This window comes from Trichosurus vulpecula, chromosome 4 (assembly GCF_011100635.1).
Source record: "Trichosurus vulpecula isolate mTriVul1 chromosome 4, mTriVul1.pri, whole genome shotgun sequence".
Lineage (NCBI taxonomy): Eukaryota > Metazoa > Chordata > Mammalia > Diprotodontia > Phalangeridae > Trichosurus > Trichosurus vulpecula.
In genome coordinates this window covers 103,844,334-103,868,371 of record NC_050576.1, presented here as the reverse complement: position 1 = coordinate 103,868,371, position 24,038 = coordinate 103,844,334, and the positions used below count along the sequence as shown (strand labels likewise).

Genomic DNA, 24,038 nt, shown 5'->3' with positions numbered 1-24,038 from the left:
TGTCTGGTGTCTAGCAACTAGTTTTGAAAGCTAATTCCATTCCTAGAATGGGGAGGGGGATGATGGGGGAGGGGAGGAGAGGGAACCACAGGGAACCAGATGAGCGCATATAGGATATGGTAGTTCAGGGCACAGAGTAACCATCCCCTTCACCCAGGGTTTGATGCTCCCCATCTCACTCCCCTGACAATCCACAGGCAAGAAGCCCAGATGCCTGATGACCAAGGATTCCTGCACCTACCCCCTTGTTCAGAAAATCATCCACCCCCATTCCAGGTTGGGTGAGTCAAGAGCCATTGGATCTAATTGGCAAATTTATTCCCAGCCTAGGGTGCCACCTGCTGGCAGGCTTTGCTCACTGCAGTCACAGCTGTGGCTAGGGTCTCCAAGGGTTCCCTCCCCTAGATCAAAACTAACCCACAGCTAAGGAAGCCCCCAATCTTTCATTTCAGACCAGACTGACTCACAAGGCTTGGAAAAGATCAGGTGAAGAGACTAAAGGAGGGCAAAAGTTAATTAGATTTTCAAGGCATGTGTATATGGTATACAAATTAATCCAAACTAGTTGACTGGGGTGGAGGGAATGAGAGGATCACTAACTTAGAGCTGGAAGGGACCTCAGAAGCCACCTGGTCCAACAGCTTCATTTTACAGACGAGAAAAGTGAGCCCCAGAGAGGAAGCATTTTGTTCAAAGTCACACAGGTGCTAAGTGCCACACCCAGCATTTGAACCCAGGCCTTAGAACTCCAAACCCAGGACTGGAGGGGGAGTGAGGGGGAAGGAGTCAAGCCTGCTTACCAATGCCTCAAGGATGGGTAGAGATGGAAGGTGGAACAGGCAGGTACCAGGACTAACACGACTGTCCAAGCCGCAGGACAGTCAGTGGGCAGCTTACCTGGGGAAGGGCAGAGTTGAGGTGGCGCTGAAGTTGGTCCCGTTCATGCAAAGCATCTTGGAGTCGGCTCTGTGTGGCCACCAAGGTCTCCTGACTTTCACGCAATGATTCCAGCAACTTCTCCCGCTCATCCAACATGTTCACCATCAGCTGCTCAAAGTTGGCATCAGCATCGGCACCATGAGGGGGACCAAGAGGGTCCCCCTCATTGATGGTAGGCATTACTTCACACATGGTTGGGGTGGTCAGGGATCCCTAGGGGTGGGGAATGGGTTCACAGGGTTGGCACCTCCAGATCGACCCAATTCACAGGCCTTAGAGTGGGCAGTGCCAGGCAGGTGGATATGCGGGTAGGGGGTTCTCCCATGCTGAGGCCATCAATGGCTCTTGCTCTGGGTAGAGCACAGTGCCTGGGAGACCTCTGAAGGGCGGTGCCAAACTGCCTGATGGGACTTCTGAGGGCTGAAGCTGGGCCCTCTGAGTCCCCATGCGAATGGGCAGAAGCTGAGTGGGGCCATGATGAGAAGAGATGCCAAGGCTGGAAAGGATGCCTTCCTCTCACACCAGGCACTGGAGCCTGGCAGAATCCCAGCTGGGCCTAGGGACGCCCATCATTTCCAACGGAGAGTGCACTGAATTGGACCAGGTCTGTGGGAGAAGAAGGAGATGTAAGGATCTGTTGCCAGGAGGAAGGGGGAATACCTAGGAGTCAAAAAGGGTGGAAAGACAAAGGGAGACAAAGATTCAGGGTGCAGGAAGAGGGTGGAGGCTGTGGGGAAAGAAAGGGGGAAGGGAGAGGTCAGAGCCTGCCCCTTCTCTAGGACTGTTCAAACGCAGCCATGCTTGGCTCTCTGGAGAAATCCAGACACTTGCCTGCTGTCTGCTGCTTGCTGCCTCCTGCCTGCTGCCTGCTGCCTGCAGCCCCAGTCCCTCCTGCTCAGCCCCACCTTCCCACCCCCTCCCCCCAGCAGCTGTCAGAAGGGCAGCCGCAGTGGTTCCCCCACCCACGTGGCTCACTGGCCAAATATAGAAATGATTCAGTCAGCGGCAGAGGAGCAGCAGCCGGCCCGATGCCCAGAGTCCTCACTGGAGTTGGGGAGGGGGAGCTCGTGGAGGAGGGAGGGAGATGGAAGGTGGCATCTTCCCACAACACCCCCACAGCCACCCAATCTCCTCCCAGTGCTAGCCCTGAAGGAGTTAAAGGGTTCTATGTGACTCAAGAGTCACACCCAGGTGAGGATACCTGGGGACATAGGACAGTCCCCAGCCCTAGACACCTGTACCCAAAAAAGCACCACATAGAAGAGGTATGCCGGAGGGGCACAGGATGGGCACTGGGGCAGGCACAGAGCCCTGACCTGCCAAGATGTCCTTAATCTAGTTAGATGGCTCTGGCCCAAGTCAATTCGTGCTTGTGGAACCTGCCAAGTTATATAGCACCCTGGCCTGGGGAGGGGCAGCGAGCTGCAGATCCCAGCTCTCCTCCTCCCTCCTCTGCTTTGGGAAGGAGCTTAGCATAGGGATGAGAGGTAGGGCAGAGATCTCTCCTCAATTCGGGGAGAGCTCTCCCTGGAGGCAGGCTGGAGAGGGGTGGGGGAACCATCCTGTGCTCAGCTTGTGCTCCATAATAAGAATTTCCTTCTGTGTCACCTGGCTCCAGGTTGACAGATAGCTGTACCTAGACAGCATGGAACCAATGAGGGCTCCTTGGTCTCTAGCACACTTAACACCTGGTGGGAGGGGGGCCTCACGGTGGGATAGAGCAACAATGGAAAGTCTAGTCCATGTGGGAAACAACATCAGACTCCAAACCCACCCAACAAAGCTAGGATCCCATGGGAGTATTTCCTATAATTCCTCTCACCACATAGAGCTGGAACCCTCCCTGGGGTAGGGCCAGGGAACAGCAGACAGCCAGGGTCTTGGGCTGAGGATAGGGATCAGGGCCTCAGCTTGAGCAGTATCAGCTCTGCTGTCCACCTGGGATTGATCTGAAGATTCAGAGCTGGAAGGAACCTTAGAGGTCATCCAGTCCAACTCCACCTTTACAGAGCCTCGAGGCACCAGAGAAGTGAAGAGTTGTGCCCAAGTGTCACTGAGGCATCAACAGCAGAGGCAGGTTTGCATCCCCTTACATAGCTATACATACACAATAAACATATATATAAATATAAATATGTGCATATGCACAGATGTATAAGTGCATGCGAACCTTCCAGGTGGGTTGTCTCCCCCATAAGCATATAAGCTCCTTGGAAGCAAGAACTTTTTCTCTACGTATCCCCAGAGTTCAGCACAAGGCTTCATGCATGGCAAGTGCTGAATAAATGCTTTGTTTATGCATTCTTTCTTTCATATATGCAATATATGTATGTGTGTTGACACGTTTCTATATTGTGGGTATGTATACACACATGTGAATATGATATAATGAACACATGTACATTACAGGATGTGAATATTTCATGATGTGCATATGTGGTTGCGTGATACTCCTAATGCAACACATCTTTATTGAGAGGATAAGGAGGAAAATGTAGAGCCAATCCTAGGCAGCCAGCCCTCCTTAGACTCTGAGAAGATTCAGTGTACTGGATGGAAAGGGACAACAGTCAGATCATGAGAAAAAAAAAGCAAAAGGGGGAAATACACACACACATACATATACACATAAACACACACATACATATACACATACACACACATACACCTGGAAACAGACACATATATAAAAGTACAGGACTTAGAAAGAAAGTTCACTCTGAAGTGCATAGATTGGACCACCACGGGTCCCTGCCCAAGCTTCACTTAATGGCTATATTATATTTTGGGCCCTCCTGGCTTAGAGTGAATGTCTATCATAACTGTTTCTCTTTGGAACAGCAACCCTGAGGGTCTTCCCCTCCCAACTTGATTTTTTTTTCTTTTTTCTAATTAAAGGGGCCATCCCTTGAGTCACTTCTTAGAGGTCTATTCACTGAATGGGCATTACCTCACTCTAAGTGAGTACATGAAAAGGCCTTAGCCTAAAAGGGCCAGGGTCCCCCATTGCATCCTGGGTCATCTCCAGTCATTCTTATGAATATCTGGTCACTGGACCCAGATGGTTCTGAAGGAGAAAGTGAGGCTGGTGACCTTGCACAGACCTCCCTCACTCAAATCAAAGTCAACTGCAAGTCATGTCATCATTTCCCTGATGTCATCATCCTCTTTGAAAACGGAGGACAAACACAACAGCAACAGGACTCAGAACCCTTAAAATAAGGGATCTTTGAGATCACCTAGTCTAAACCCCTTCTTTGATAGATGAGGAAAACATGCTGGCCAGAAAAGGCCAATGACTTGCCTGAGGCTGAAGGGCCTGGATTGTAACAACAGGACTCTTCCAAATTCAGTGCTCCTCCTTCTCTAACGAACATGGATGCCCAGAAGCTCAGAGATGGATCTGGCACAGAGCTGAGAGAGATCACTGTGGCTCTCCTGGAATGACAGCTCCAGCAGAGGCAAGCCCTAGGCTGCTCCCCACTATGGATGTCCTGCCCGTGCCTGCCCATCTCTCCTGACACGGCAGTCAGATAGGTGTCCCCACAAGTCCTCCTCCTCCCTCTCCAATAGATTAACAGTGTCAGAAAGACCTGAGGCAAGGCTGCATGCCCAGCTCTACCCTTGCCACTTGGGACAAAGAGAGTGGGGAAGGCCAGAGCTGCCATCTTGCAAACCCAGACAACAGTAGCCCCCATAACTATCACTCCATGCAGTTCGATTCATCCTGAAATTCATCATTCACTCCTGAAACTGTCAGAGTTGGAGCTGTAACACTGACAAACACCCCATACTCCCTAATGAAGTGATGACTTTAAGCTAGAGCTGGGCACAAGGAGATCAAAGACAAGAAGAAAGGTCCTACATATACCAAAATATTAGTCACACCACTCTTTCTCATAGCAAAGAAGTGGAAACAAAGTTGGGGCCCACCCCTGAGGAATGGCTAAACCGTGGGGGGTGAATGTAATGGAATACGACTGTACTATAAGAAACAATGAACGTGAGGAGTGGAGAGAAGCATGGGAAGATTGATATGACCCAGTGAGGAATAACTGAAGGAAGCAGGAATAGGAAGACACTCCACAGTGACCGCACTAAGGCAAATACACAGAGAAGCTGATGCCAGACATTGTGTAATTGTGATGAGCAATCCTGGCCCTGGGAAAAGGCTGAGGAAATGTGCTACTAGTAAAGGGGGGGCGGTATGGATATGGAATGCTGCGTGCGCTGACAAAGGTGGTTGCCACATCCACTAGTACCGCTTCACTGTTTCTCTTTGTTAGACAAGCAGGATGCATGGTAGGGCAGAGGTAGGAGAGGCTGGGGGGAGGCAGCGAGTACATTGAGAAATGATGGCGATATAAACCAAGGCGTTAATAATTAACTTTTGAAAGAAAAGAAGTGAGAGGCTAGCAATAATAAGAGATAGTGCTTTAAAGGTTACACAGTTTGTTATATATATCATCTCACTTGATCCTCACAACAATTCTGAGAGGTAACAAATGCTATTATCCCCATTTTACAGATGGGGAAACCGAGGTGTCAAGAGGTTAAGTGACTCACCAAGGGTCACCCAGCTAATAAGCGTCTGAGGCACTTTAGCCATTACACTACCCCACCTGTCCTGTACCCAGAGGAATGTTTTCAATGGCATTCCAGAGCCTGTCTTTGTGGGATCCTGAGACTATGGGCACCCCGTAAAGTCTCAGGCCCTCTGGCAGCATGGTGTAAGGAACACAACTGGGTTCTGGTCCTGGTTCTGCCACTAACCACACCTTGGACAAGTCATTAGGCACCTCTGTACTTCAGCTGCCACCTTTGGAAAAGGAAAATCACAATCAACCCTCCCTATCACACAGGGGTGTAGTGACGATCATAGGTAGCAGATGTGAAAATTATGAAACGTGCAATTATAATAGACGAATTTGGCCCCAATGATACAGAAGAAAATAAACGCCGTAACCTAGTTTTTGGTGAACCCAAAGATTCTAACCACTGGGGGCAAGAACTCACTATTTGACAAAAACAACTGAAAAAACCGTAAAGTAGTCGGGCTGAAACTAGGTATAGAGCAACATCTCACACTGCATGCTAAGATAAGCCCAAAATGAGTGCATGATTTAGACATAAAGAGCAGCATCATAAGGAAATCAGGAAAGCATGGAAAAAGTTCTCAGATTCACAGGAGGTAAAATGGACAATTTTAATCACATAAAAACAAAAAGATTTTGTACAAACAAAACCAATGCAGCTAAAATTAGACGAGAAGCAAGAGATGGGGGTGGGGGGATCATTCCAGCAAGTTTCCCTGATAAAGGTCTCATTTTTAAGACCTACAGAGAACTCATTCAAATTTATGTCATACTTCAATTGATATAAATGGTCAAGGAGTATGAACAGGCAGTTTTCAAAGTAAAAGAAATATAAGTGTACTTCCCTTCCTTTTTTTGCAGAAGGGGAGAACTACGGGAGTTGAATACTTCATATAATGGTGCATTGAGTTACTGTGTTGGTAAATTTTGCTGAACTGCTTTCCCCTTCTTATTAAAGGGATGGTTCTCTAGGTAGAATAAGGGATATATGGGAAAGTAAAAGTGAAAACAAAATATGTCAATAACTTTTTAATAATAATAGAAATAGAGCACTAATTCTTCTAAGAGGCCCCCTGCACCAGTCCTGCTCCCATGCGCCATCAAGGCAGGGAGAGGAGAGGACCAGGGGATCTGGAAAGCTATGCCAGCAAATTCCACTGGGAAAGGTACTGAGATGGGCCTGGAGAATTCCCTGTCTATGATCCAAAAACCAGCCTAAGGGCAGAGAAGGTCATTACCAGGAGTAGAGGGGATGATTTTTTTTTTTTGGCCACAGCACGTCATGTCATCACCCACCAAGGCACGGGGAATTCGCAATCTATGTTGAAGAAAGGAAAGCCCACAAAGATGAACCCCCAGATTCATGTTCTCAGAGGCAAAGACTATCACATGGATGGAATGTCTGATGTTCCCCTGAAGGAAGAAAAAAGATCTCACTGGGGAGAGGAAAAGACAACCAATAAGAAACCAAGAGTCCTACACTGAGGCAGTAACCTCACAGGAAGCCACTCTACCCTCTAAAAGATTGCTGGCCATGAGAAAAGGGCTGTCTGGCCCTGGGGACCCGTACTCTGGTTCCCTCACTATCCTAATATTTATTCATCTTCCAGGGTGCAAAAGGCATTGTCCAGATGACAGGGAAGGCAGGATTACTCAGGATCACATAGCTAGAAGGGATTTCAGAAGCCAACCAGCACCTCATCGGGAATCCCCTGCATACAACATGACCAAAAACATTTTTAGAGCTGGAGAGGACCTTAGAGACCAGTGAATCTAACCCCTTCATTTTAATAACAATAATAATAATAGCTAGCATTTATACAGCATTTTAAGGTTTGCAAAGCACTTTACAATCAGTATCTTTCTTTATCCTCACAAGAACCCAGGAAGTAGGTACAGTTATCCCTATCTTACATGTGAAGAAACTGAGGCTGGCAGAAGTTAAGTGACTTGCCTAGGGTCACATAGCTAGTTAATTGTTGGAGGTTGGATTTGAACTCAGGGTTTCTGGACTCTAGGCCTATCCTCTCTGCACTGAGCCACCAGCTGCCCCCACACTGCCTCTCACTTGACTTGAAGATGGGGAAGCCACTAATTCCTCTGGGACAGCTCTAATTGTTAGAAAGTCTTCCCTTACATCCAGCTTAAATCTGCCTCTCCAATTTCTCTCCCCCTCCTCTAGGTCTGCCCTCTGGGACCAAATAGAACAAGTCTGACCCTACTTCCACATGCCAGCTCAGAGAACCCCCGTGTCTCCTGCTGCCCTTCTCCAGTCTCTTCTTTTTCAGGACAAACATCCCTAGTTCTTTCAGCTGCTCCTTGCCCAGCTTGGTATCCAGACCCCTCACTGACTCTGTGACCCTCCTCTGGAGCCAGACTGCTTGTCAATCTCTCTACTGGTCAGGAGTGTTCTGGAGGAGGAGGATGGAACAATCACAGACACACACGCACAAAACAGACAAGATTCTGTGCCCCCCCCCCTTCCTTCACCCCTCTCCCATCCAGAGGGGACAGAGGCAGCTCCCGAGGCTACATCAGGCTGTTGGCTCTGGCGTTGGCTTTAAATAGCACAATTATCATCTCAGCCTCACAGAAGCCTCCCCAGCCCCAGTGTGGTTTCTAAGTAACACTTACAGGTCCCTAATTCAGGGGCGAAAGCTGCCAGCTCCTTAAAGCAGGCAATTTGCAATGGGCTTTGCCTGTGAGGAGTGTGGGGAGACTGTGAAACCAAGGAAGGGGAACAGTGAGACAGCAGCACAGGGCAGGGAAGGTTGGGCAGAAGGGGAGGGAAGAAATCAGGCTCTTTACTCAGTATAAGAGGCCAAGACTGAGGCATCTCTCCTGCCTTCCCAAAAGTAATTTCTCTCTTCTGTCAAACAAATGGGAGGACAGCCCTGGCCTCAGTCACTATTGGCCACAAAGGGCCCAGCTCCTCGTCAGGCTGCCAGATGGTTAGGCAGGCCCCACTACAACAAACTGGAACATCCACATTTTTCTGCCAAGCCCCTAAGTGGCCACAGGCAGAGGGCAATGCCCATAGTTTAATTAAAATGCTCAGCCCTCCACCACCACCCCACTCCCCAAGAAATCAGCCATATCCTTCCCCTCATCCTTCCACAAGCTTGGCAGGAGGAGCCCAAGAATATTTTGGCCCTGCCCTCTGTCAACTCATCCTCCAACTTCAGGAAAAAGCCAACATGGAGCAGCCAAGAGGCAGAACCCTTCCTGGAATAAGATTTCTTCTTCCATGTTCCCCTTCAGCATCCCTAATAGCCCTCTCTTCCTCCGATCTAGAATTTGCTCAAGATGAGAAGAAGGGAAAAGGGAATGAGCATTTACACAGCACCTACTATGTTCCAAGCACTGTGCTAGGCACTTTTCAAATACTAGTTCACTGGATTCACAATGGGGCCCAACAAATGAGTTGTAAGTGGATGACCCTAAGTTGTACGTTTATCCCTTAGTCCTTCCAAAACCCTAAATACATACACATGTTCTCACAAGGTCAAAGTTCATCCAGACACACAAATCAGTGGTGTGACCCAGTGGTGGGGACCAATCTACCAGACAAAGGTTAAGTGACTTGCCAGGAAGGGGTGATAGGAAGGGAAGAGCATCCCAGGGAATAAGAGTACTAGCCAGGGTCTTCAAAGACACCCAGGGGAAGATCATCAACCAACCATCCCTTCGGTTGAAGCATCCTGCTCTCTGGCTGCCCACCTTCCTTACATTCCAAAGGCCACTGCCTCAATTGCCCCTCTCGACCCACTCCATCTGATCCAGTTCACGCTACACTAAGGATCCTCGCTCCTGTGCCCCTTAATTTTCTCGATCTGATTCCACCTTTTCCTTTGCCCTTCCTTCACTGACATGCTCCCAATCCCCCTTCCCCTACAGTGACTCCCACGCCTGCCCAATCTCCCTGATGTCTCTCTTCTGGGTTCAATTCTTGAGGCTCACTGTTATTGAGCACTTTGAGGCTTACAAAGGACAATTCCCACAGCAATCGGGTAAGGAGGGCAGTCTACCCATTTTACAGATGAGATAAGATGAAGTGACCTTCTCAAGGCCATGCAGTAAGCGTCTTGCTTGGTCAGAGCCAAAAGTCTAATTCCAGGTCTAACCTTCCCAGACCAGTTCTAGACTACACAGAGATTTCATGCATCTACAACATGAAAGGCTAGACATGGGAACCATGTACCAAATAACATTACAAAAACTGACATTTTATTATGTTTAAACACAGGAAAAGGCTTCTTACTGATATGGAAGTCATTCCTGAATCAGCTATCTGTGGGCAATAAGACAAATAACTTGTTTGAGCAAAGATCAAAAAGGGTACAAAACTAGAAAAAATCGATGAAAAAAATGATACCGCATGCAACTGAAGTAAGTCAGCCCTGACCCATTCAAGCAAATTACGGATAACGAAAAATGGGCAATGGACAATAAAAAGACATTGACAGCAATTAAATAATTTCATAATTTAACCAATGTAAAACAATTTTTATAACAAATCCAAAGTGCCTAAAACACAAAGTAATCAACAAACACTTGATAACCAGAATGAGAAGGCAGCCAAAGGCAACACAAGTATAGAACACAAACTTATTTGTAAAATTCTGAAGAGTCAATATGGCATAATGGAGAACCAGTCTCAGAACCAGGCTGACTTGGGATCAAGTCCCACTTTTGACACATATTAGCCACATAATCTTGGACAAATCACTTAACTTAGCCAGACTATAGGTAACTTTCTAAGATAAGAAGGTGCTGATTCAAATTTACAGTGGAGTCTCTTCATCCAGGAAGTTTCCTAAATCAATTATATCAAAAATCCCTATTGTAAAATTTTATGGAAAAGCATAGTCTATCAATCAAGCATTTATTAAGTGCCTACTGTGTGCCAAACATTATGCCAGATGCTAGGCATGTAAAGACAAAACAGTCCCTGCCCTTGAGAAGCTTACATTCTACAAGGGAGACGACATATACAAATACTTACATATAAACAAAATATATATGAGGTAATTTGGAAGGGGGCAGACACCAGCAGCTGAGGGAATTAGAAAAGGCCTCATGATGAAGGATGATTATAAGTAATATCACTTCACAAAGCAGGGAGAAGCAGTGAAAGGTAAAAATCAGTTTAAAAGATGCTTAGTGAGAGATCCAACTAAGCAAATATATCCCAAGGGCATTTAAAGGTAATGCAAGAATAGTCAATGGGGGCCCAGCCCATAGAGTACATGTGGATTTGCCTGATCCTCGTGGGTTATACAGAACACTTGCAATATCTCCTCCCTGGCTTCAATCCAGCACATGGCGGCTTACTGAGCCTACCACTGGCTGTGAGTGACTAGCAGCATTCTGGCATTCTAACTGGCTGAGCAGCCGGAACTGAAGGAGTATACAGAAGGTTCAAGCAGAAGATCTCTCTCTCACTTTCTTCCCTGGCAGCTTCCCAGTGAGAAGAATTTGTGTGAGCTGCCACCACACGGGGGAAGGGCAGAGTATCCTATATCTCACCCAGACATCATGTGTTCCGGAGTACATGGCATCTCTGTTTCTATTGTGTTTCCTCCTCCTTGATCTCAGATGAATGAGTATCCAGAAAAGGAAGGGACCAGGTTATGGCCTTGTGAGTTCTGAAATGTTAGGAGAGCCATTCCAGGTTCCACCAGCAATCAGAGTTGGTAGCAGAGACAACTGGAGCCAATTGCAACAGTGAAGGATTAGATTAACACAGCGATTGAGCACAGCCCAGCAGTTGAGATACCAAGCCCTAGAAGAAGCCAGTCCAGCTGGCATTACCTGCCCCCAAGCAAAGTTGGTAGCAATCCACAGAAGGGAGAAAAAGAATCCCAGGGCCAGAAGTTGTGAGGTACCACTCAGCCCCATAGGTTCCCTAACTGGGTTCCTCAGTACCTTTTGTACTCCAAATTTGAGGCCACTCTCCCAAGGACCATGTGTGTGTGTGTGTGAGAGAGAGAGAGAGAGAGAGAGAGAGAGAGAGAGAGAGAGAGAGGTGGGGGGAGGGGGGAAAGAGAGTCCCCTGGGTTGGGAGGGAACATTTTATATCAACCACTTTAAGCTTAAGCCCACTATCCTAAGAAGACTGTATTCCTGAGTTTGGAAGGGATGTTTGTGCACTTCTGTCCTTACTATGCTTAGTAAATATCCCTTTGTAAAAGCTAATCGATATCAACTAGTTAATCGATATTGGGGGAGCAGCCGATTAGGGCTCATGGATAAAAGAAACTCTGGTCCCTCAGAGTTAGTCAAAGAACCCTGAGAGGAGAAGTGATCATTCTCTGAGGACCTAACCCTCTAGCCGAGTTTGGGGGAGTGAGCCCAGAAGAGGCGCTACATAAGGATAAAAATGGAAAGAAATCAACAAACCAAAGAAAAGTGAAAAAGATAAACTGTCCTTTTATAATAAACTGTCTTCTCCAACAAGAACAATAGAGCTACCACACTTGGACTCTAACATCATAATCCCAGATGTGCTTATGGAAGAAATATAAATAGCACAGAAGAGAACAAAGTGAAGAAAAGAAGCAGGACTAAACTGAGTACACAAGAGGCGATCCGTGCTGGAGGAGACTCAATTACGAGGCATAGAGGAATTGATTCATAATACATCTGAAGGAGAAGATGTTAAATGAATGGGAAAAAATCTTAGGCCTCATTAATACTGAAAAAAGAGAAGCCATCAACAACTACCAGCCTATACGCCTATTTCCCAACTACATTACATTTTTGTGAGAATCATCTACAAGGGCATGCTTGATGAAAATATTAGAAGGGAACAGACAGGCTTTTGCAAGTGATGTTCCACAGTGGGCTACACCTTTACCTTTATATAACTCAAAGGATACAAGATCCCATTATGCTTACTGTCTGTTGATGTTATGAAAAGCATTTTGTTTGGTAGAGGGAAAAAAAGAGGCTTTCTTTCAACAAGGTGCCTCCCATCTATATGTAAAAATCATTCAAGATTCCTTATATTACAGAGATAACCTTGTTCAGCAACCTTCTGATCACAAGCATTAGGCGAGATATTGAACAAAGAGTAGGTGCTTTCCAAAAGTGTTTGCCACTGTGATGGAACATATCCAGTGAAGAGTCTAAGTTGAAGAGAGATTCTTTAAGGATGGGGAGGAGGAGGGATGTTCTCCAGATCTTCTGTTGGCAAACAACATCGTTGCTTATATCAACGATGCTGCAGAGTCTCCTGGAAGGGATTCATGACCACTCAAAAGAATTTGGTCTGACTATCCACACAGGAAAAACCAAGTGGATAAAGAATGTCTATTACTCAGAGTATGACATGCAGGTGGACAACCAACGGCCTTTGAGCAGATGCGTATCAATGATGTATGTTTTATATGAACATGCACATACACCCACATGTGCACACACAAACACAGTGAATCGTGGCTAGAGTTAAACGGGAAGAGGAGTGGGCTGGACTGCCTTCATAAATTACAAAAGCTCTTTTAATGACTCCAGACTTCTCCCAAAATAAAGGTGCAGCCTTTTAATTCCAACATGTTTTGTCTATGTTACTGAAAAACACAAGATACAACAGTTTCTGAAGAATTAAAAATGAGTACCACAGAAGGCAATAAATGGTGGGAGCAGTCAGCAAACTATAACAAAAATAAAAAACTCCAAAAGGGAACCAGAGTAAAGGATGTCATCAAAGAAATGCATGATCAAAAGAGAAAATGAGCTATTCCTGGACAAGCACAGACAAGCAGTAATAGCTTGGTAACCTCTATGGTGTCCTCATAATGTTGGAAAAAAGTGATCAAGGTCTTCAGCACGTCAGGTGGAGCCCTTGTGGCTAACCTGTGGGAAGACGTGGGCAGGAGGACAGGCACGGATGGATTATAAACTGTGTCACTGGAGAGAACAGCCAGTACAGTAAGATCAATAAGATCCCAGATCTAGCTGGGTATCTGGATATGTGCCAGGGGTACAAAAACCAAAAAAGGCAATGTTCCCTGCCTGCAAGGAGTTTACCAGAAGGTAAACTGGAAGGAACGATACATATACAAACAAATGCAAAATATCAAAGTAGTTACGAAGTAGTTGTGGAGATAGGAGGAAGCTCAATCTGCTGGGAGGCTCAGGAAGGGCCTCCTCTAGGAGGTGGGCCTGGAAGGCGAGGAAGGAGAGTGTTCCAGGTATGAGGGACAGCCTGTGCTAAGGTGCAGAGGGGGGAAACAGAATGTTACAAGGATAACAAGTAAGGCCAGTTTGGCTAGAACACAGAGTTTGAGAGGGAGAGTGATGTGAAATCAGTGTAGAAAAGGGCTTTAAACGCCAAACAGAGAAGTTTCTATTTCATTCTAGAAACAACAGGGAACCACTAAAGCTTCATGAGTAGGAAAGTTACCTATTTCAGATCTATGCTTTAGGAATGTCAGTCTGTTAGCTATTTGGAGGACAGATGGGAAAAAGAAGAAACCTGAACCAGAGAGACCAAGCAGATTACTATCATTAGTAGTAGTATTAATATATAGCCCCATGCCCAACTCTCTAGGCCTCAGGAGCCCTATCTAGTTGATAGGATTGTCACAGGAGGATCAGTTGAAGAAACTGGGCATGTTTAGCCTACAGAAGAGAAAAGAAGAACCAGGGGCAGGATATGATAATAACTACCTTCAAATAACTACTATATGGAAGAAGTCATTCAAACATAAAAAAAAAAATTCTTTTGTTACTTTTGACTCTTCTCCCTCTTTCAATCCCACATCTAATCAGCTGCCCAGCCCTGCTGATCCCAATGGAGCAAGCACTTATTAAGTGCCTATTTTGACACTTGTTAAAGATCTTCCATCTATCTCTAGGGTCAGCTAGGTGGCCAAATGGAGGGAGTGCCAGGCCTAGAGTCAGGAAGACTCATCTTCCTGAGTTCAAATCAGGCCTTAGACTTCCCAGCTATGTGACTCTGGGTAAGTCAATTAACCCTGTTGGCCTCAGTTTCCTCATCTGTAAAATGAGCTAGAGAAGGAAACAGAAAACCACTCTGGTATCTCTGCCAAGAAAAACCCCGATTGGAGTCATGAAGAGTCAGACATAACTGATAAATGAACGACAATCTCGTGCCTAGATGATCATGACCTAACAACATTCCTGCCTCCATCTCTCCCCTTTTCCAAACTATTCCCCAAATAATCTTCCTGAAAGACTGCTGCAAAACCTCAGTGACTACAGGATAAAATAAACAGCTCACATTTGTATAGGCTTTCAGGTTTGCAGAGCAATTTACATATTTCATCTGATCCATACAACCACCTTGTGAGGTAAATGTGACAAGTAGCATCCCCAATTTACAGGTGAGGGGGCTGAGGCTCAGAAGGGTGAAGTGATTTGCACAGGGCCAAAAAGCTAGCAAGTGTTGAGGCAGAATTCAAAACCAGGTCTTCCTGATTCCACTATACCACAAATGCCTTAGCACTGAAGGCCATCCAACCCTCCAGCCATATTTCATATGAGTCCCCATCACACACTCTATGTTCCAGACAAATTATGCAACTTGATGTTCCTGGATTTCAACTTACTCTTCTCATCTGTACTCGAAGAGGCCAACCCTGGCCTGTACCTGCCCCACGTCACCACTCAAAATCCATTTCCTCCTTCCAAGCCTAATTCCTAGGGAATTTTTTCCAAGGACACTTCCCTAAAATTAACTCCGCATACTCCTGAATTCAAAGGGATCATTCTCTCCTCAAATTCTTGAAATACTTTGTTGGGATATGAAGAACAGTTCTAAAAAGAAGAATTGCAAACTACTAACCACTACTCTAAGTCACGAATCATAAGAGAAATGCAGGTCAAAACAACCGTGAGGTTTTACCTCATATCCAGAAAAATGGGAAAGATAACAAAAGATGAGAATAGTCGATGTTGGACAGAGTTATGAGTAGATAGAAACGCTAGTGCATTGTTGGTGGAGCTGTGAATCAGTACAAACATTCTGGAAAGCAATTGAAATTTATGCAAATAAAATGACTAAAATGCCCATTCCCTTTAACACAGAGATTCCACTACTGCCCAAAGAGGCTACTAACAAGAAGAACGTCATCATACATATCAAAATATTTGTAGTTGCACTGTTTATAGTAGCAAAGAATGGAAAACAAAGTTAATACCCACTGACATGGGAATAAATTGTGATACATGAGTGAAACAGAATGTTAATCTTACTGGGCTATAAGAAACAATGAATACAGAGAAGCATAGAGGCCAAACAAACAACATACACAATGACTACGGCTATGTAAATGGAAAGAATCACCACCCCAAAACAGTCAAAAGTGAACACTATGAAAAAAAAATAGGAGATATGAAAGAAAAATAAACCCACCCTACTCCTTGGCAGAAGCGGGAGATCCACAGGTGTGGAACAGGGCTTATATCTGCAGACTTTTTTCAATGTATTTGCTCAGTTTAGCTCTTTTTTTCCTCTTGTTCACTAAAAACATTCTTAGTTATATGGGGTGGCTCTCTAGAAGCAGATATGAAAGGGATCCTGGGAGAAATTCTCATGATGTTAAAAAAAAACTCGGTATCAATAAAATTTTATCTTAAAAAATGTTTTTAAAAGAAATCCTTTACGTAGGCCTCTCCTTCCTGCTTAAGTCAATCTACTTCCTATCTTGCTCGTGGATCATTCCCCTTACTAAACTGTAAGCTCCTTCTGGGCAGGCCTTGTCTATTTTCTTCTTTGTAGATATCCAATACCTAAGAGTGATTTGCATTTTCTTTTCTTCAGGTTGAACCTTTAATTTGATTGGTGTCTGTAATTCCTAGTGAGGAAACTTCATTGACTGATGCTGACAGGCCCCTGATCTGCAATTAGTCTAAGCACAAAGGTTCTTAAGCTTTTTTGTAACATGGACCTCTCTGGTGAAGCTTATGGACCCCTTCTCAGAATGATTTTAAATGCATAAAATGACATACTTGGGATAACAAGTTCATGGACCTCAGGTTAAGAACCCCCACCTTAGAGTTGCCTGGGGTGGTAAGAGGTTAAGTGACTTGCCCAGGGTTATACAGGCTGTATGTGTCACAGGTGGGACATCCTGAGCTCAGGTTTTCCTGTGGAGCTGACTCTCTATCCACTAAAATACTGCTTCTCACATGAAGTGCTTTACACAGAGTAGGTAATTAATGAAATGTTGAATTGGAAAAGGATTAAATGGATTCTGTGCTATTTCCTCTACCGGACCAAACCTGGACTAGTGATAGAAGTTATAAGGAGGCAGATTTTGGCTCAAACTAAGTAAGGACTTCCTAATAATTATAGCTGCTCCAAAATGGAACAGATTACTTTGCAAGGTAGTGAGATCTCTGTCCCTGAATGTCTTCGAAGTGATCCTTAACAACATCTTGGCAGCAATGTTGTAGATAAACAAGATGATCCCTGAGGACCTTTCCAATGTTGTAATTCTATGATTCTAGATTCTTGGTCTTGGAAAAGTGGGCAGCACTGTACACATAAAGGGGGCTATTTTTATTACTTGTGCCACAAGAACAGACTTCGAAGGCCTTCTCATTGTTCCTGCAACAGTCTTGGTTTCCTAAAGTCACGCACATTCAGTCACGATAGGAAGGGTTAATTCTTAGACACCACTTCTCCCAAATCTTCCCTTTTTTCCAGGGAGTGAAGGGGTTAGGAGTGGCCTAACTTTCAGTAGAAAGAGCATGGACTCTAGAGTTAGAGGACCTGGATTCAAATTCTGCTAAACAACTTCTCTGAGCCTCAATTTCATCTGTAAAATGAGGGGGTAAACTAGGTGGCTTATTCTAAAGTTCTAAATCTATAGTCCTATGTTGCTAAGATTCTCTACTGGCACCCATCTGCCTCCTATAGCTCTACAATAGGGAGGCCTGAGATCAAGGGTGATTTGAGAGGTGCTAGGAAAGGCCCCATCTTTCCAAACCAGCCCCTTCCTGGCCTGTCAAGAGTTCCTAAAATTAAGGAAATAAGAGGTATGTATAAATAAATATAGTACTAGATAAAATCTGATAAAGGCAAAAATACTTGTTTCCCTTCTGCAAAGAAAGTCCCCTATTATATATACATAAGAGAAAAGAGCTAGGGTCCCTTATATAGCTTAGACTCTAAGTCTTAGAACCTCCCCCACAAAGCTGAGGAGAAGGGTGAATAAACTGTCAATGAAAAGATGGAAAAAAAACCAAGGTGCCCAAAACCACAAGGCAAGGTCAGGCCCAAGTCTTAATTCAATTGAATCCAATCTAGTAAGCATTTAAGCACCTACTAAGTGCTGGAAATACAAAGACAAAAATAAACAGTCCCTGTCCTCAAGGAGTTTATATTTCACAATAGAAAATCCTCAGACAGAAAAGGACAGCTCCGGGCCCAGCTGCACAGTGGGAGGCCCAGTGAGCAGAAGGGGCACTGGGCACATCAGAGCCACAGGGAGAAAGCACCAGGTACTTTTTTATTTGTAACAGTCATTTAGTATTGGATTATATGCTGTCCTTTTCTGCTCTCTCTCCTTGATTTGTCCTTAATAGACTACACACTCTTCTCCTAGAGGGTAAGAATGATGCCTTGGTCTTCTTCACGAGAGCCTAGTCCAAGGCCAAGCACAAAGAAGTCACTCAGTCAAAGCTTGCTGAATAAAACTGAAGAAATATCTATTCTTGGTCCTCCTGGACTGGTGAAGCCTCTGGGATATCATGTAGGAAGTAACAGTGTCATGGCTAGACATGCTTCTCTCCCCAAGAGCTATGTATCTCCAGAGAGAGATGGTGGATTGGACATGCAGAACGGGGCACACATTTTCAGAGCCGGTATGTCTATTTCTGCTTAGATGTATTTCTTTATTGTAAGAAAACAAAGTTTTCTGTGGAGATGGGGAGATGACAGTGATAGAAAAAAAAGATCACCAATAAAATATTTTTTTAAAAAATGTTAGAAATCTACTGTGCCTAGAAGAGGGTAGCTACCTTCAATAAGCCACGGGACAGCGTAGGAAATAAATGTTCTTTCATTTCCAAGAACATCCTTTATTGACCAACCTAGCTTCATGGTTCTGGGAATAGAGATTCTTGGGACCAAGCAAGAGAAGGGATCCATGGCCAAGCTGGTGCTTGACCTTTGCTTCTCTCCCACTGCACATGTCCCATTGGGTTCCAATCCCAGTTCTGCTGCTTAATACCTGCAAGACCTTGGGCATGCCACTTAACAACTTCCCTATGTCTCAGTTTCCTTATCTATAAAATGAAGAGGCTGGACAAGAAGATGTCTAAGATCTCTTCCGACTCTCGACCAATGAACCCCTGATCCTTCTCTCAGTGACAGGTTTTGTTGCCTCTGACATTTGTCGGACCATCCTTGACCCCATCCCCCAACCACAGCTCCCTGGATTTCCCCTATAAATAACACTTCCTTCCTGTACAGGGCAACAAACCCTGCCACCTCTCCTACCCTTAAACTAGCCAGCCTCTCTCTTCCAACCCCTTTCCCATTTTTTCTTTTCATCACATACTCACTGTATCCCACCACAGCCTCATTATTTTTTCTGTAAGAACTCATCTCACTCCTAACCCACACCCTTCATCCAAAGTTCCCTCTTTCAGTTGAATGTACCACTATTCTTCCAATTCCTAGGATCCATAAGCTCCAAGCCAACCTGGACTTCTCCCACTCCCTCACTCTTCAGATCCAATCAGTTGCCAACTGCTGTTGACTCTACTTTTTAAACTACCTCCAAAAATCCATCTCCCCTTTTTATTCACATGGCCACCAACCTGTTCAAACCCTGATCACCTCTTGCCTGGACTATTGTAACTACCTCCTAAATGGATTTCAATTTCCAATCTCTCCCCTCTCCAAACTATCTTCCATTCAGCTGCCAAAACACCCTAAGACACAGGTCTGACCATGTTCCATGCCCTGATCTAAAATCTTCAATGGCTTTCTACTGGCTCTCGATCTTGTTTTCTAGAATAAAATATAACCCCCTCAGTACATCATTTAAAGCTCTCCACAATTTGGCTCCCACCTACTTGGTCAGTTATGACTTTACTCCTCTTGACACTCTTCTTCCCAGCCAAACTAGTCCCCAAACTCATTCATTTTCTATATTTGGGGTGCTTCCCAAAAATTTACATTCAGGTTTCTTCTTCCATGCATTATAATCTTCAAGCAGTCTTTAATGTCCAGAATACATTTCCTTCTCATGGCAGCATACCAGGATCTTAACCTTTCTTGAAGGCTCAACTCAGCTCCTACCTCCCCAGATTTACCTAATTGTTAGTGTTCACCCTTCCTTCTCAAATTACCTTGTATTTATTTATGGGACACAAGTTATACATCACCCTCACTAGAATGGAAGTTCCTTGAAGACTTCCTTTATTGTCATCTATCTAGCCTGCCTAGAATAATGCCTTGCACACAGTAAGTGTTCAATAAATGTTTGTCAAAGTGACTCACTAAGGAAAGTGGTAAAGTGGAGTCAGGTGATCTGGGTTTGAATTCTGGCTTTGCTACTTACCGCTGCCTGTGTGACCTTGGGCCAGTCACTTCCTCTTTGGGGGGAGGGGGCACCTTCAATTTCCTCATTCATAAAATCCTCTAGGGACTTGGACCAAATAATCTTTAGGGTCTTTTCCAGCTCTAAGTCCTATGATGGTACCCACTGCTTCATATTTTCATATTCAGTCAAGCCAGGCCTCCCCTTAGAACCAGGAGCTTTCTGTACCCTGTTACCCACAGCACCACAATCGTACAAAACCAGCACCACACATGTCCTCTGTAGCTAATTATAGGTCAGTGAGCTCTTAGGACAGAGAAGGGGACAGATGGTGACTTCCTGTGGCCCTGAAACACACAAACACTCCTTTTTGCCCATCCCTCCCATTTTCCTAAGAAAAGAACTTTATAACAGCTTTCTCCACCCTACCCTTATTCCCCCAACTCCTGACTCTAAATGTCAATCCTATCACCACCATTCACACCCCTATTACACCTCATTTTCCTAGCTCAAGCTATTTGCCAATTCAACATGAGAGGGCCAAAAGCCCCAAGGGATAAATAGAGTCCTTGGCTGAAGAAGATTTCAGCTAGCTTTCTCAAACTACAAGCACACAGAGCCAAAACAATTCTCTCTCAGGGTTCTGTCTATACCAGGCACCTGTACCAGGTCCCGCATAAAGGTCCTCATTTATCACAATGGATTATTTTATTGTCATTATCGTGGGCATCTTGTTCCCTTCCCCACCTCCACTGTCCTCTGAAGCCCTAAAAAATATACTGCAAATGGCCCCCAGCTAAAATTTCCTTTCACTAGACCACAGCAATCAGATCCCAGATGATACTTGGGAGCCTGGCATTCCACCCACCCTCAAGCCCCAGATTTGATGCCACCCCCACGGTTATGACATCATGATATTCTGTTTCACAGCAGTATCCTTGATGCCAACAAGTACAATTCCCTTTCTGCCCCCCTCCCCCAACCCCGTTTCCTCCCCCACACTTTTCCTTCTTCCAGAGATGTCATCTGTGCCCAGTGCCTAGTGCATTCCTGGCCCTTAATAACCTTTGCACCATTCATCATCTAGTTACTTCCAGATGCCATTAAATTCAGGCATCGAGGAGATGCAGGACAAAGCCTTGGAAAACGACAAAGGGGGAAAAATAATACAGTCCTGTCCTTCCAGCCAGGACAGCTTCCCCAGGAATGCCTGGCCAGCTATACTGTGGGAGTATCCAAAAAGCCTGCTGAAAGGATGTGGTCCGCTCTCTCTGCTTTGATCTGTTACACCCAAATAGAGGGGAGGGTAGACTGGATGAAAGTACATTTTGCTGTTCAAACACACACTCATACATATACACATAAAGGAGTGCTTGAGGTTCCAACCCAGGTGTCCCTGGAGGTGACTTCAAGGCAGCCCCAAGGGACCACTTTCAAGCCCAAGCCAGAAGCCCTTTAAGCTTCCCAAGAGGGAGGGATATAAAACCTGGGCAATACTTCCCTCATCATCCCTCTTCCCTCTACACCATTAAATGCTAGACATCAGGAAGGGAGGTGGGAGTGGGGAGCCAGCCCCATACCTAGGAGTCCACCACAAGTCTTTCCCAGGAGAGTGACATCACCTTCTAGTGGCACTTCCTTCTCTCCTCTCCCATGATCCCTGCTTTTCTCCTACCCCCACCACCAAGAAAACCATAAATCACATTTACAATCTTTTCACCACCTCTTTTTTTCTCCCCCCTCCCCCTATTTGGCAAAGGAACACAATCTGGAGAGGAACCCTCCAGGAAACACACACATACACCCAGACGGCAACGAATTCTCACTTTCCCCACATGTTCAGGGACCCCCGTTCCAGGACCCCCGTTTAGGGTTGGCCAGCTGGCTCCCTCCCCCTATCCTCAGCACTGCAGAGAGGGAGGGCATCGCTATCCAGAAAACTGACGGGTTAGACAATTGTGGGAGGTGGTGTGAGGGAAGAAGCCTCGGACCGAGACCCCACCCCAGATACCCCTCACCCCCCAGGGCCTAGTCTGCGCAGAGAGCTGAGCTGATGAAGGGGCTAGGTGAGCTTCCTGGAAGGGTGGTGCTATCCACAACGACCCCCACCCCACCCCCTCGAACTGGCCAACTCAGCCCCCCTCCCCCCGGGGCTGGTGGAGCTGGAGGCGGGGGTCAGTCTGGGGTGGCCTAGGAAGGAACCAAGAGGGCTCCCCGCTCCCACTCGCAGACGATGCATCATCTCCCCTCCCCACCTCCCACCCCCATCCCCACACACTCAAGGGCAAGGGCCATTGGAGCTGGAGGGGCGGCAGGAGGGGCAGAGTCAACACCTGGCGGTCAGGGGGTATCCATGGGCTAGAGCCATCTCCTAGGATGCCGTGGGCACCGCCGCCACCAGACCGGGCGAGAGCCCGGCAGGGGTTAGGCCTGGCTGAGGGGTGGAGGAGAGGGGGAGGGGAGGGGGGAAAGGAAGAACCCTGCCCCCCCCGCTTCCCGCCTAGCCCTCACCTGCCGCCGCTGCCAACGCCGCTCACGGGCAGCAGGGAGCCGCCCCCGATCGCGGGAGCCCGGCACGTCCGAGTGAGCGGAGCCCGAGCCGAACCGGCTGCAACCTCAGCCGGTGCCCGGCCCGAGGCCCCGCCCCCAGCCGCGTATATTAGCATGTCCACGCCCCGTGGGCGGAGCCGGCCCGCCCCGCGGCACATGACGAGGGTCGCGACGCTTCTGGCGCCATCTTGGCGGGACCCCCGGCGAGGGGTGGATTTACTTGGGTGTTTGGGGGCTAAGTGCTGGGCGGCAGTTCCCCACCTCGCCTTTCCCAGCCCAGCCCTCACCCCAATGCGGCAGCTAAACCCCAGGCTTTGTGGTCTTGGCATTTAAGGCCTGCTCCCTGGTCCCGCACTTGCCCTAGCTTCGGGGGAGGGGGATACACCCATTTTTCGGGTGGAAAAACTTGAGACTTCCAAGTCCCGGTAGGTACTTCGAGAATCGGCGCGGGAGAAAACGGGGTACCGTGCCAACTCTTCCTGGAGGACTGCTCTCCCCATACCCCTTGTGGATGCGCTGGCCATGCTCCAAGGGGCAGCCCGGAGAGGGGGCTCAGGCCGAAAGTACTAGCGGCTCCCTGAAGTGCGGGGTATGCCCAGGTTCCCTTTGGCACCACCACCACCACTTTTCCCCACTCTAGTCTGCAAGTTGCGGGGTGCCTACAGAACCCATTAAGAATACCCAATGAGCACTGCTGTAAGTGTGAAGACTTTTTATATACATGCAGCACTGTGTACATATGTATTTATAAATATATACATAACATGTTCTATTTCAGTAGCAAATACTAGTTTATGCAGCAGAAGGATGGCACATAGAGCCTTGCTCTCCCTTTTCCCTTCTCCAAAAATACTTCCTATGTCATGTCATTTTCCTGCTTTAGGAAGAAAGTGGGGGGAGTTGAGTGATTCAAAACCCAGTGAGTCAGAAGACGACATGCCCATCTCTAGTGAGAAAATTATAGGCCCTTTTACCTAAGAGGCTCTCTAGAAGGACAATTCGTAGAAAATAACTGAAGGACAAAACATTCCATTACCTATGACCACCCACAAACACGAGGGAATGCGGAAGGGAGAAGCTTCCTCAAAGTTAAAGGCTTTGGGACATGCAAATCCTTTCACTGAGAGAGAAAAGGTCTAGAAATTGTGGCTGGGCAAACTAAGGCCACAGGAGTCAGTGACAACTGGCACAAAGTGCTTTAAAGGCTTAGAAAGCACTTTCCTCACCAACCAGGAGGTAGGTATTTTTTTTTCCCATTTTACAGATGAGGAAACTGGAGCTTAAGAGGAGTGACTTACTCAACATCACCTAGCTACTAAATAGCAAAGTTAGCATTCAAACCAAGATATTTTGATTAATCATTACTAAATTTGAGAGGTGAGTAATCTTACGCCAACTGGACAACTACGCCAATATCCACTGTTGGCACTGT

The 24,038-nt window shown here is 46.3% G+C and overlaps 1 protein-coding gene across 4 annotated transcripts in view; it reads right to left on the bottom strand.

The window, feature by feature from the left end:
- The window catches only part of PPFIA4 (PTPRF interacting protein alpha 4), a 69,745-nt gene extending 47,055 nt beyond the window's left edge, over positions 1–22,690 (bottom strand). For 3 of the 4 annotated variants that reach the window (XM_036755243.1, XM_036755246.1, XM_036755245.1), the window contains exons 1-2: positions 22,568–22,623; positions 898–1,545 (exon numbers count right to left, since the gene is read on the bottom strand). In XM_036755243.1, the coding sequence (XP_036611138.1) occupies positions 898–1,131 (234 nt within the window). In that variant the 5' untranslated portion in view covers positions 1,132–1,545; positions 22,568–22,623. Of the gene's footprint in view, positions 1–897; positions 1,546–22,567 lie in introns of all 4 variants that reach the window. The other variant, XM_036755244.1, reaches the window with a different exon arrangement.
- Between the last annotated feature and the right edge of the window lie 1,348 nt (positions 22,691–24,038).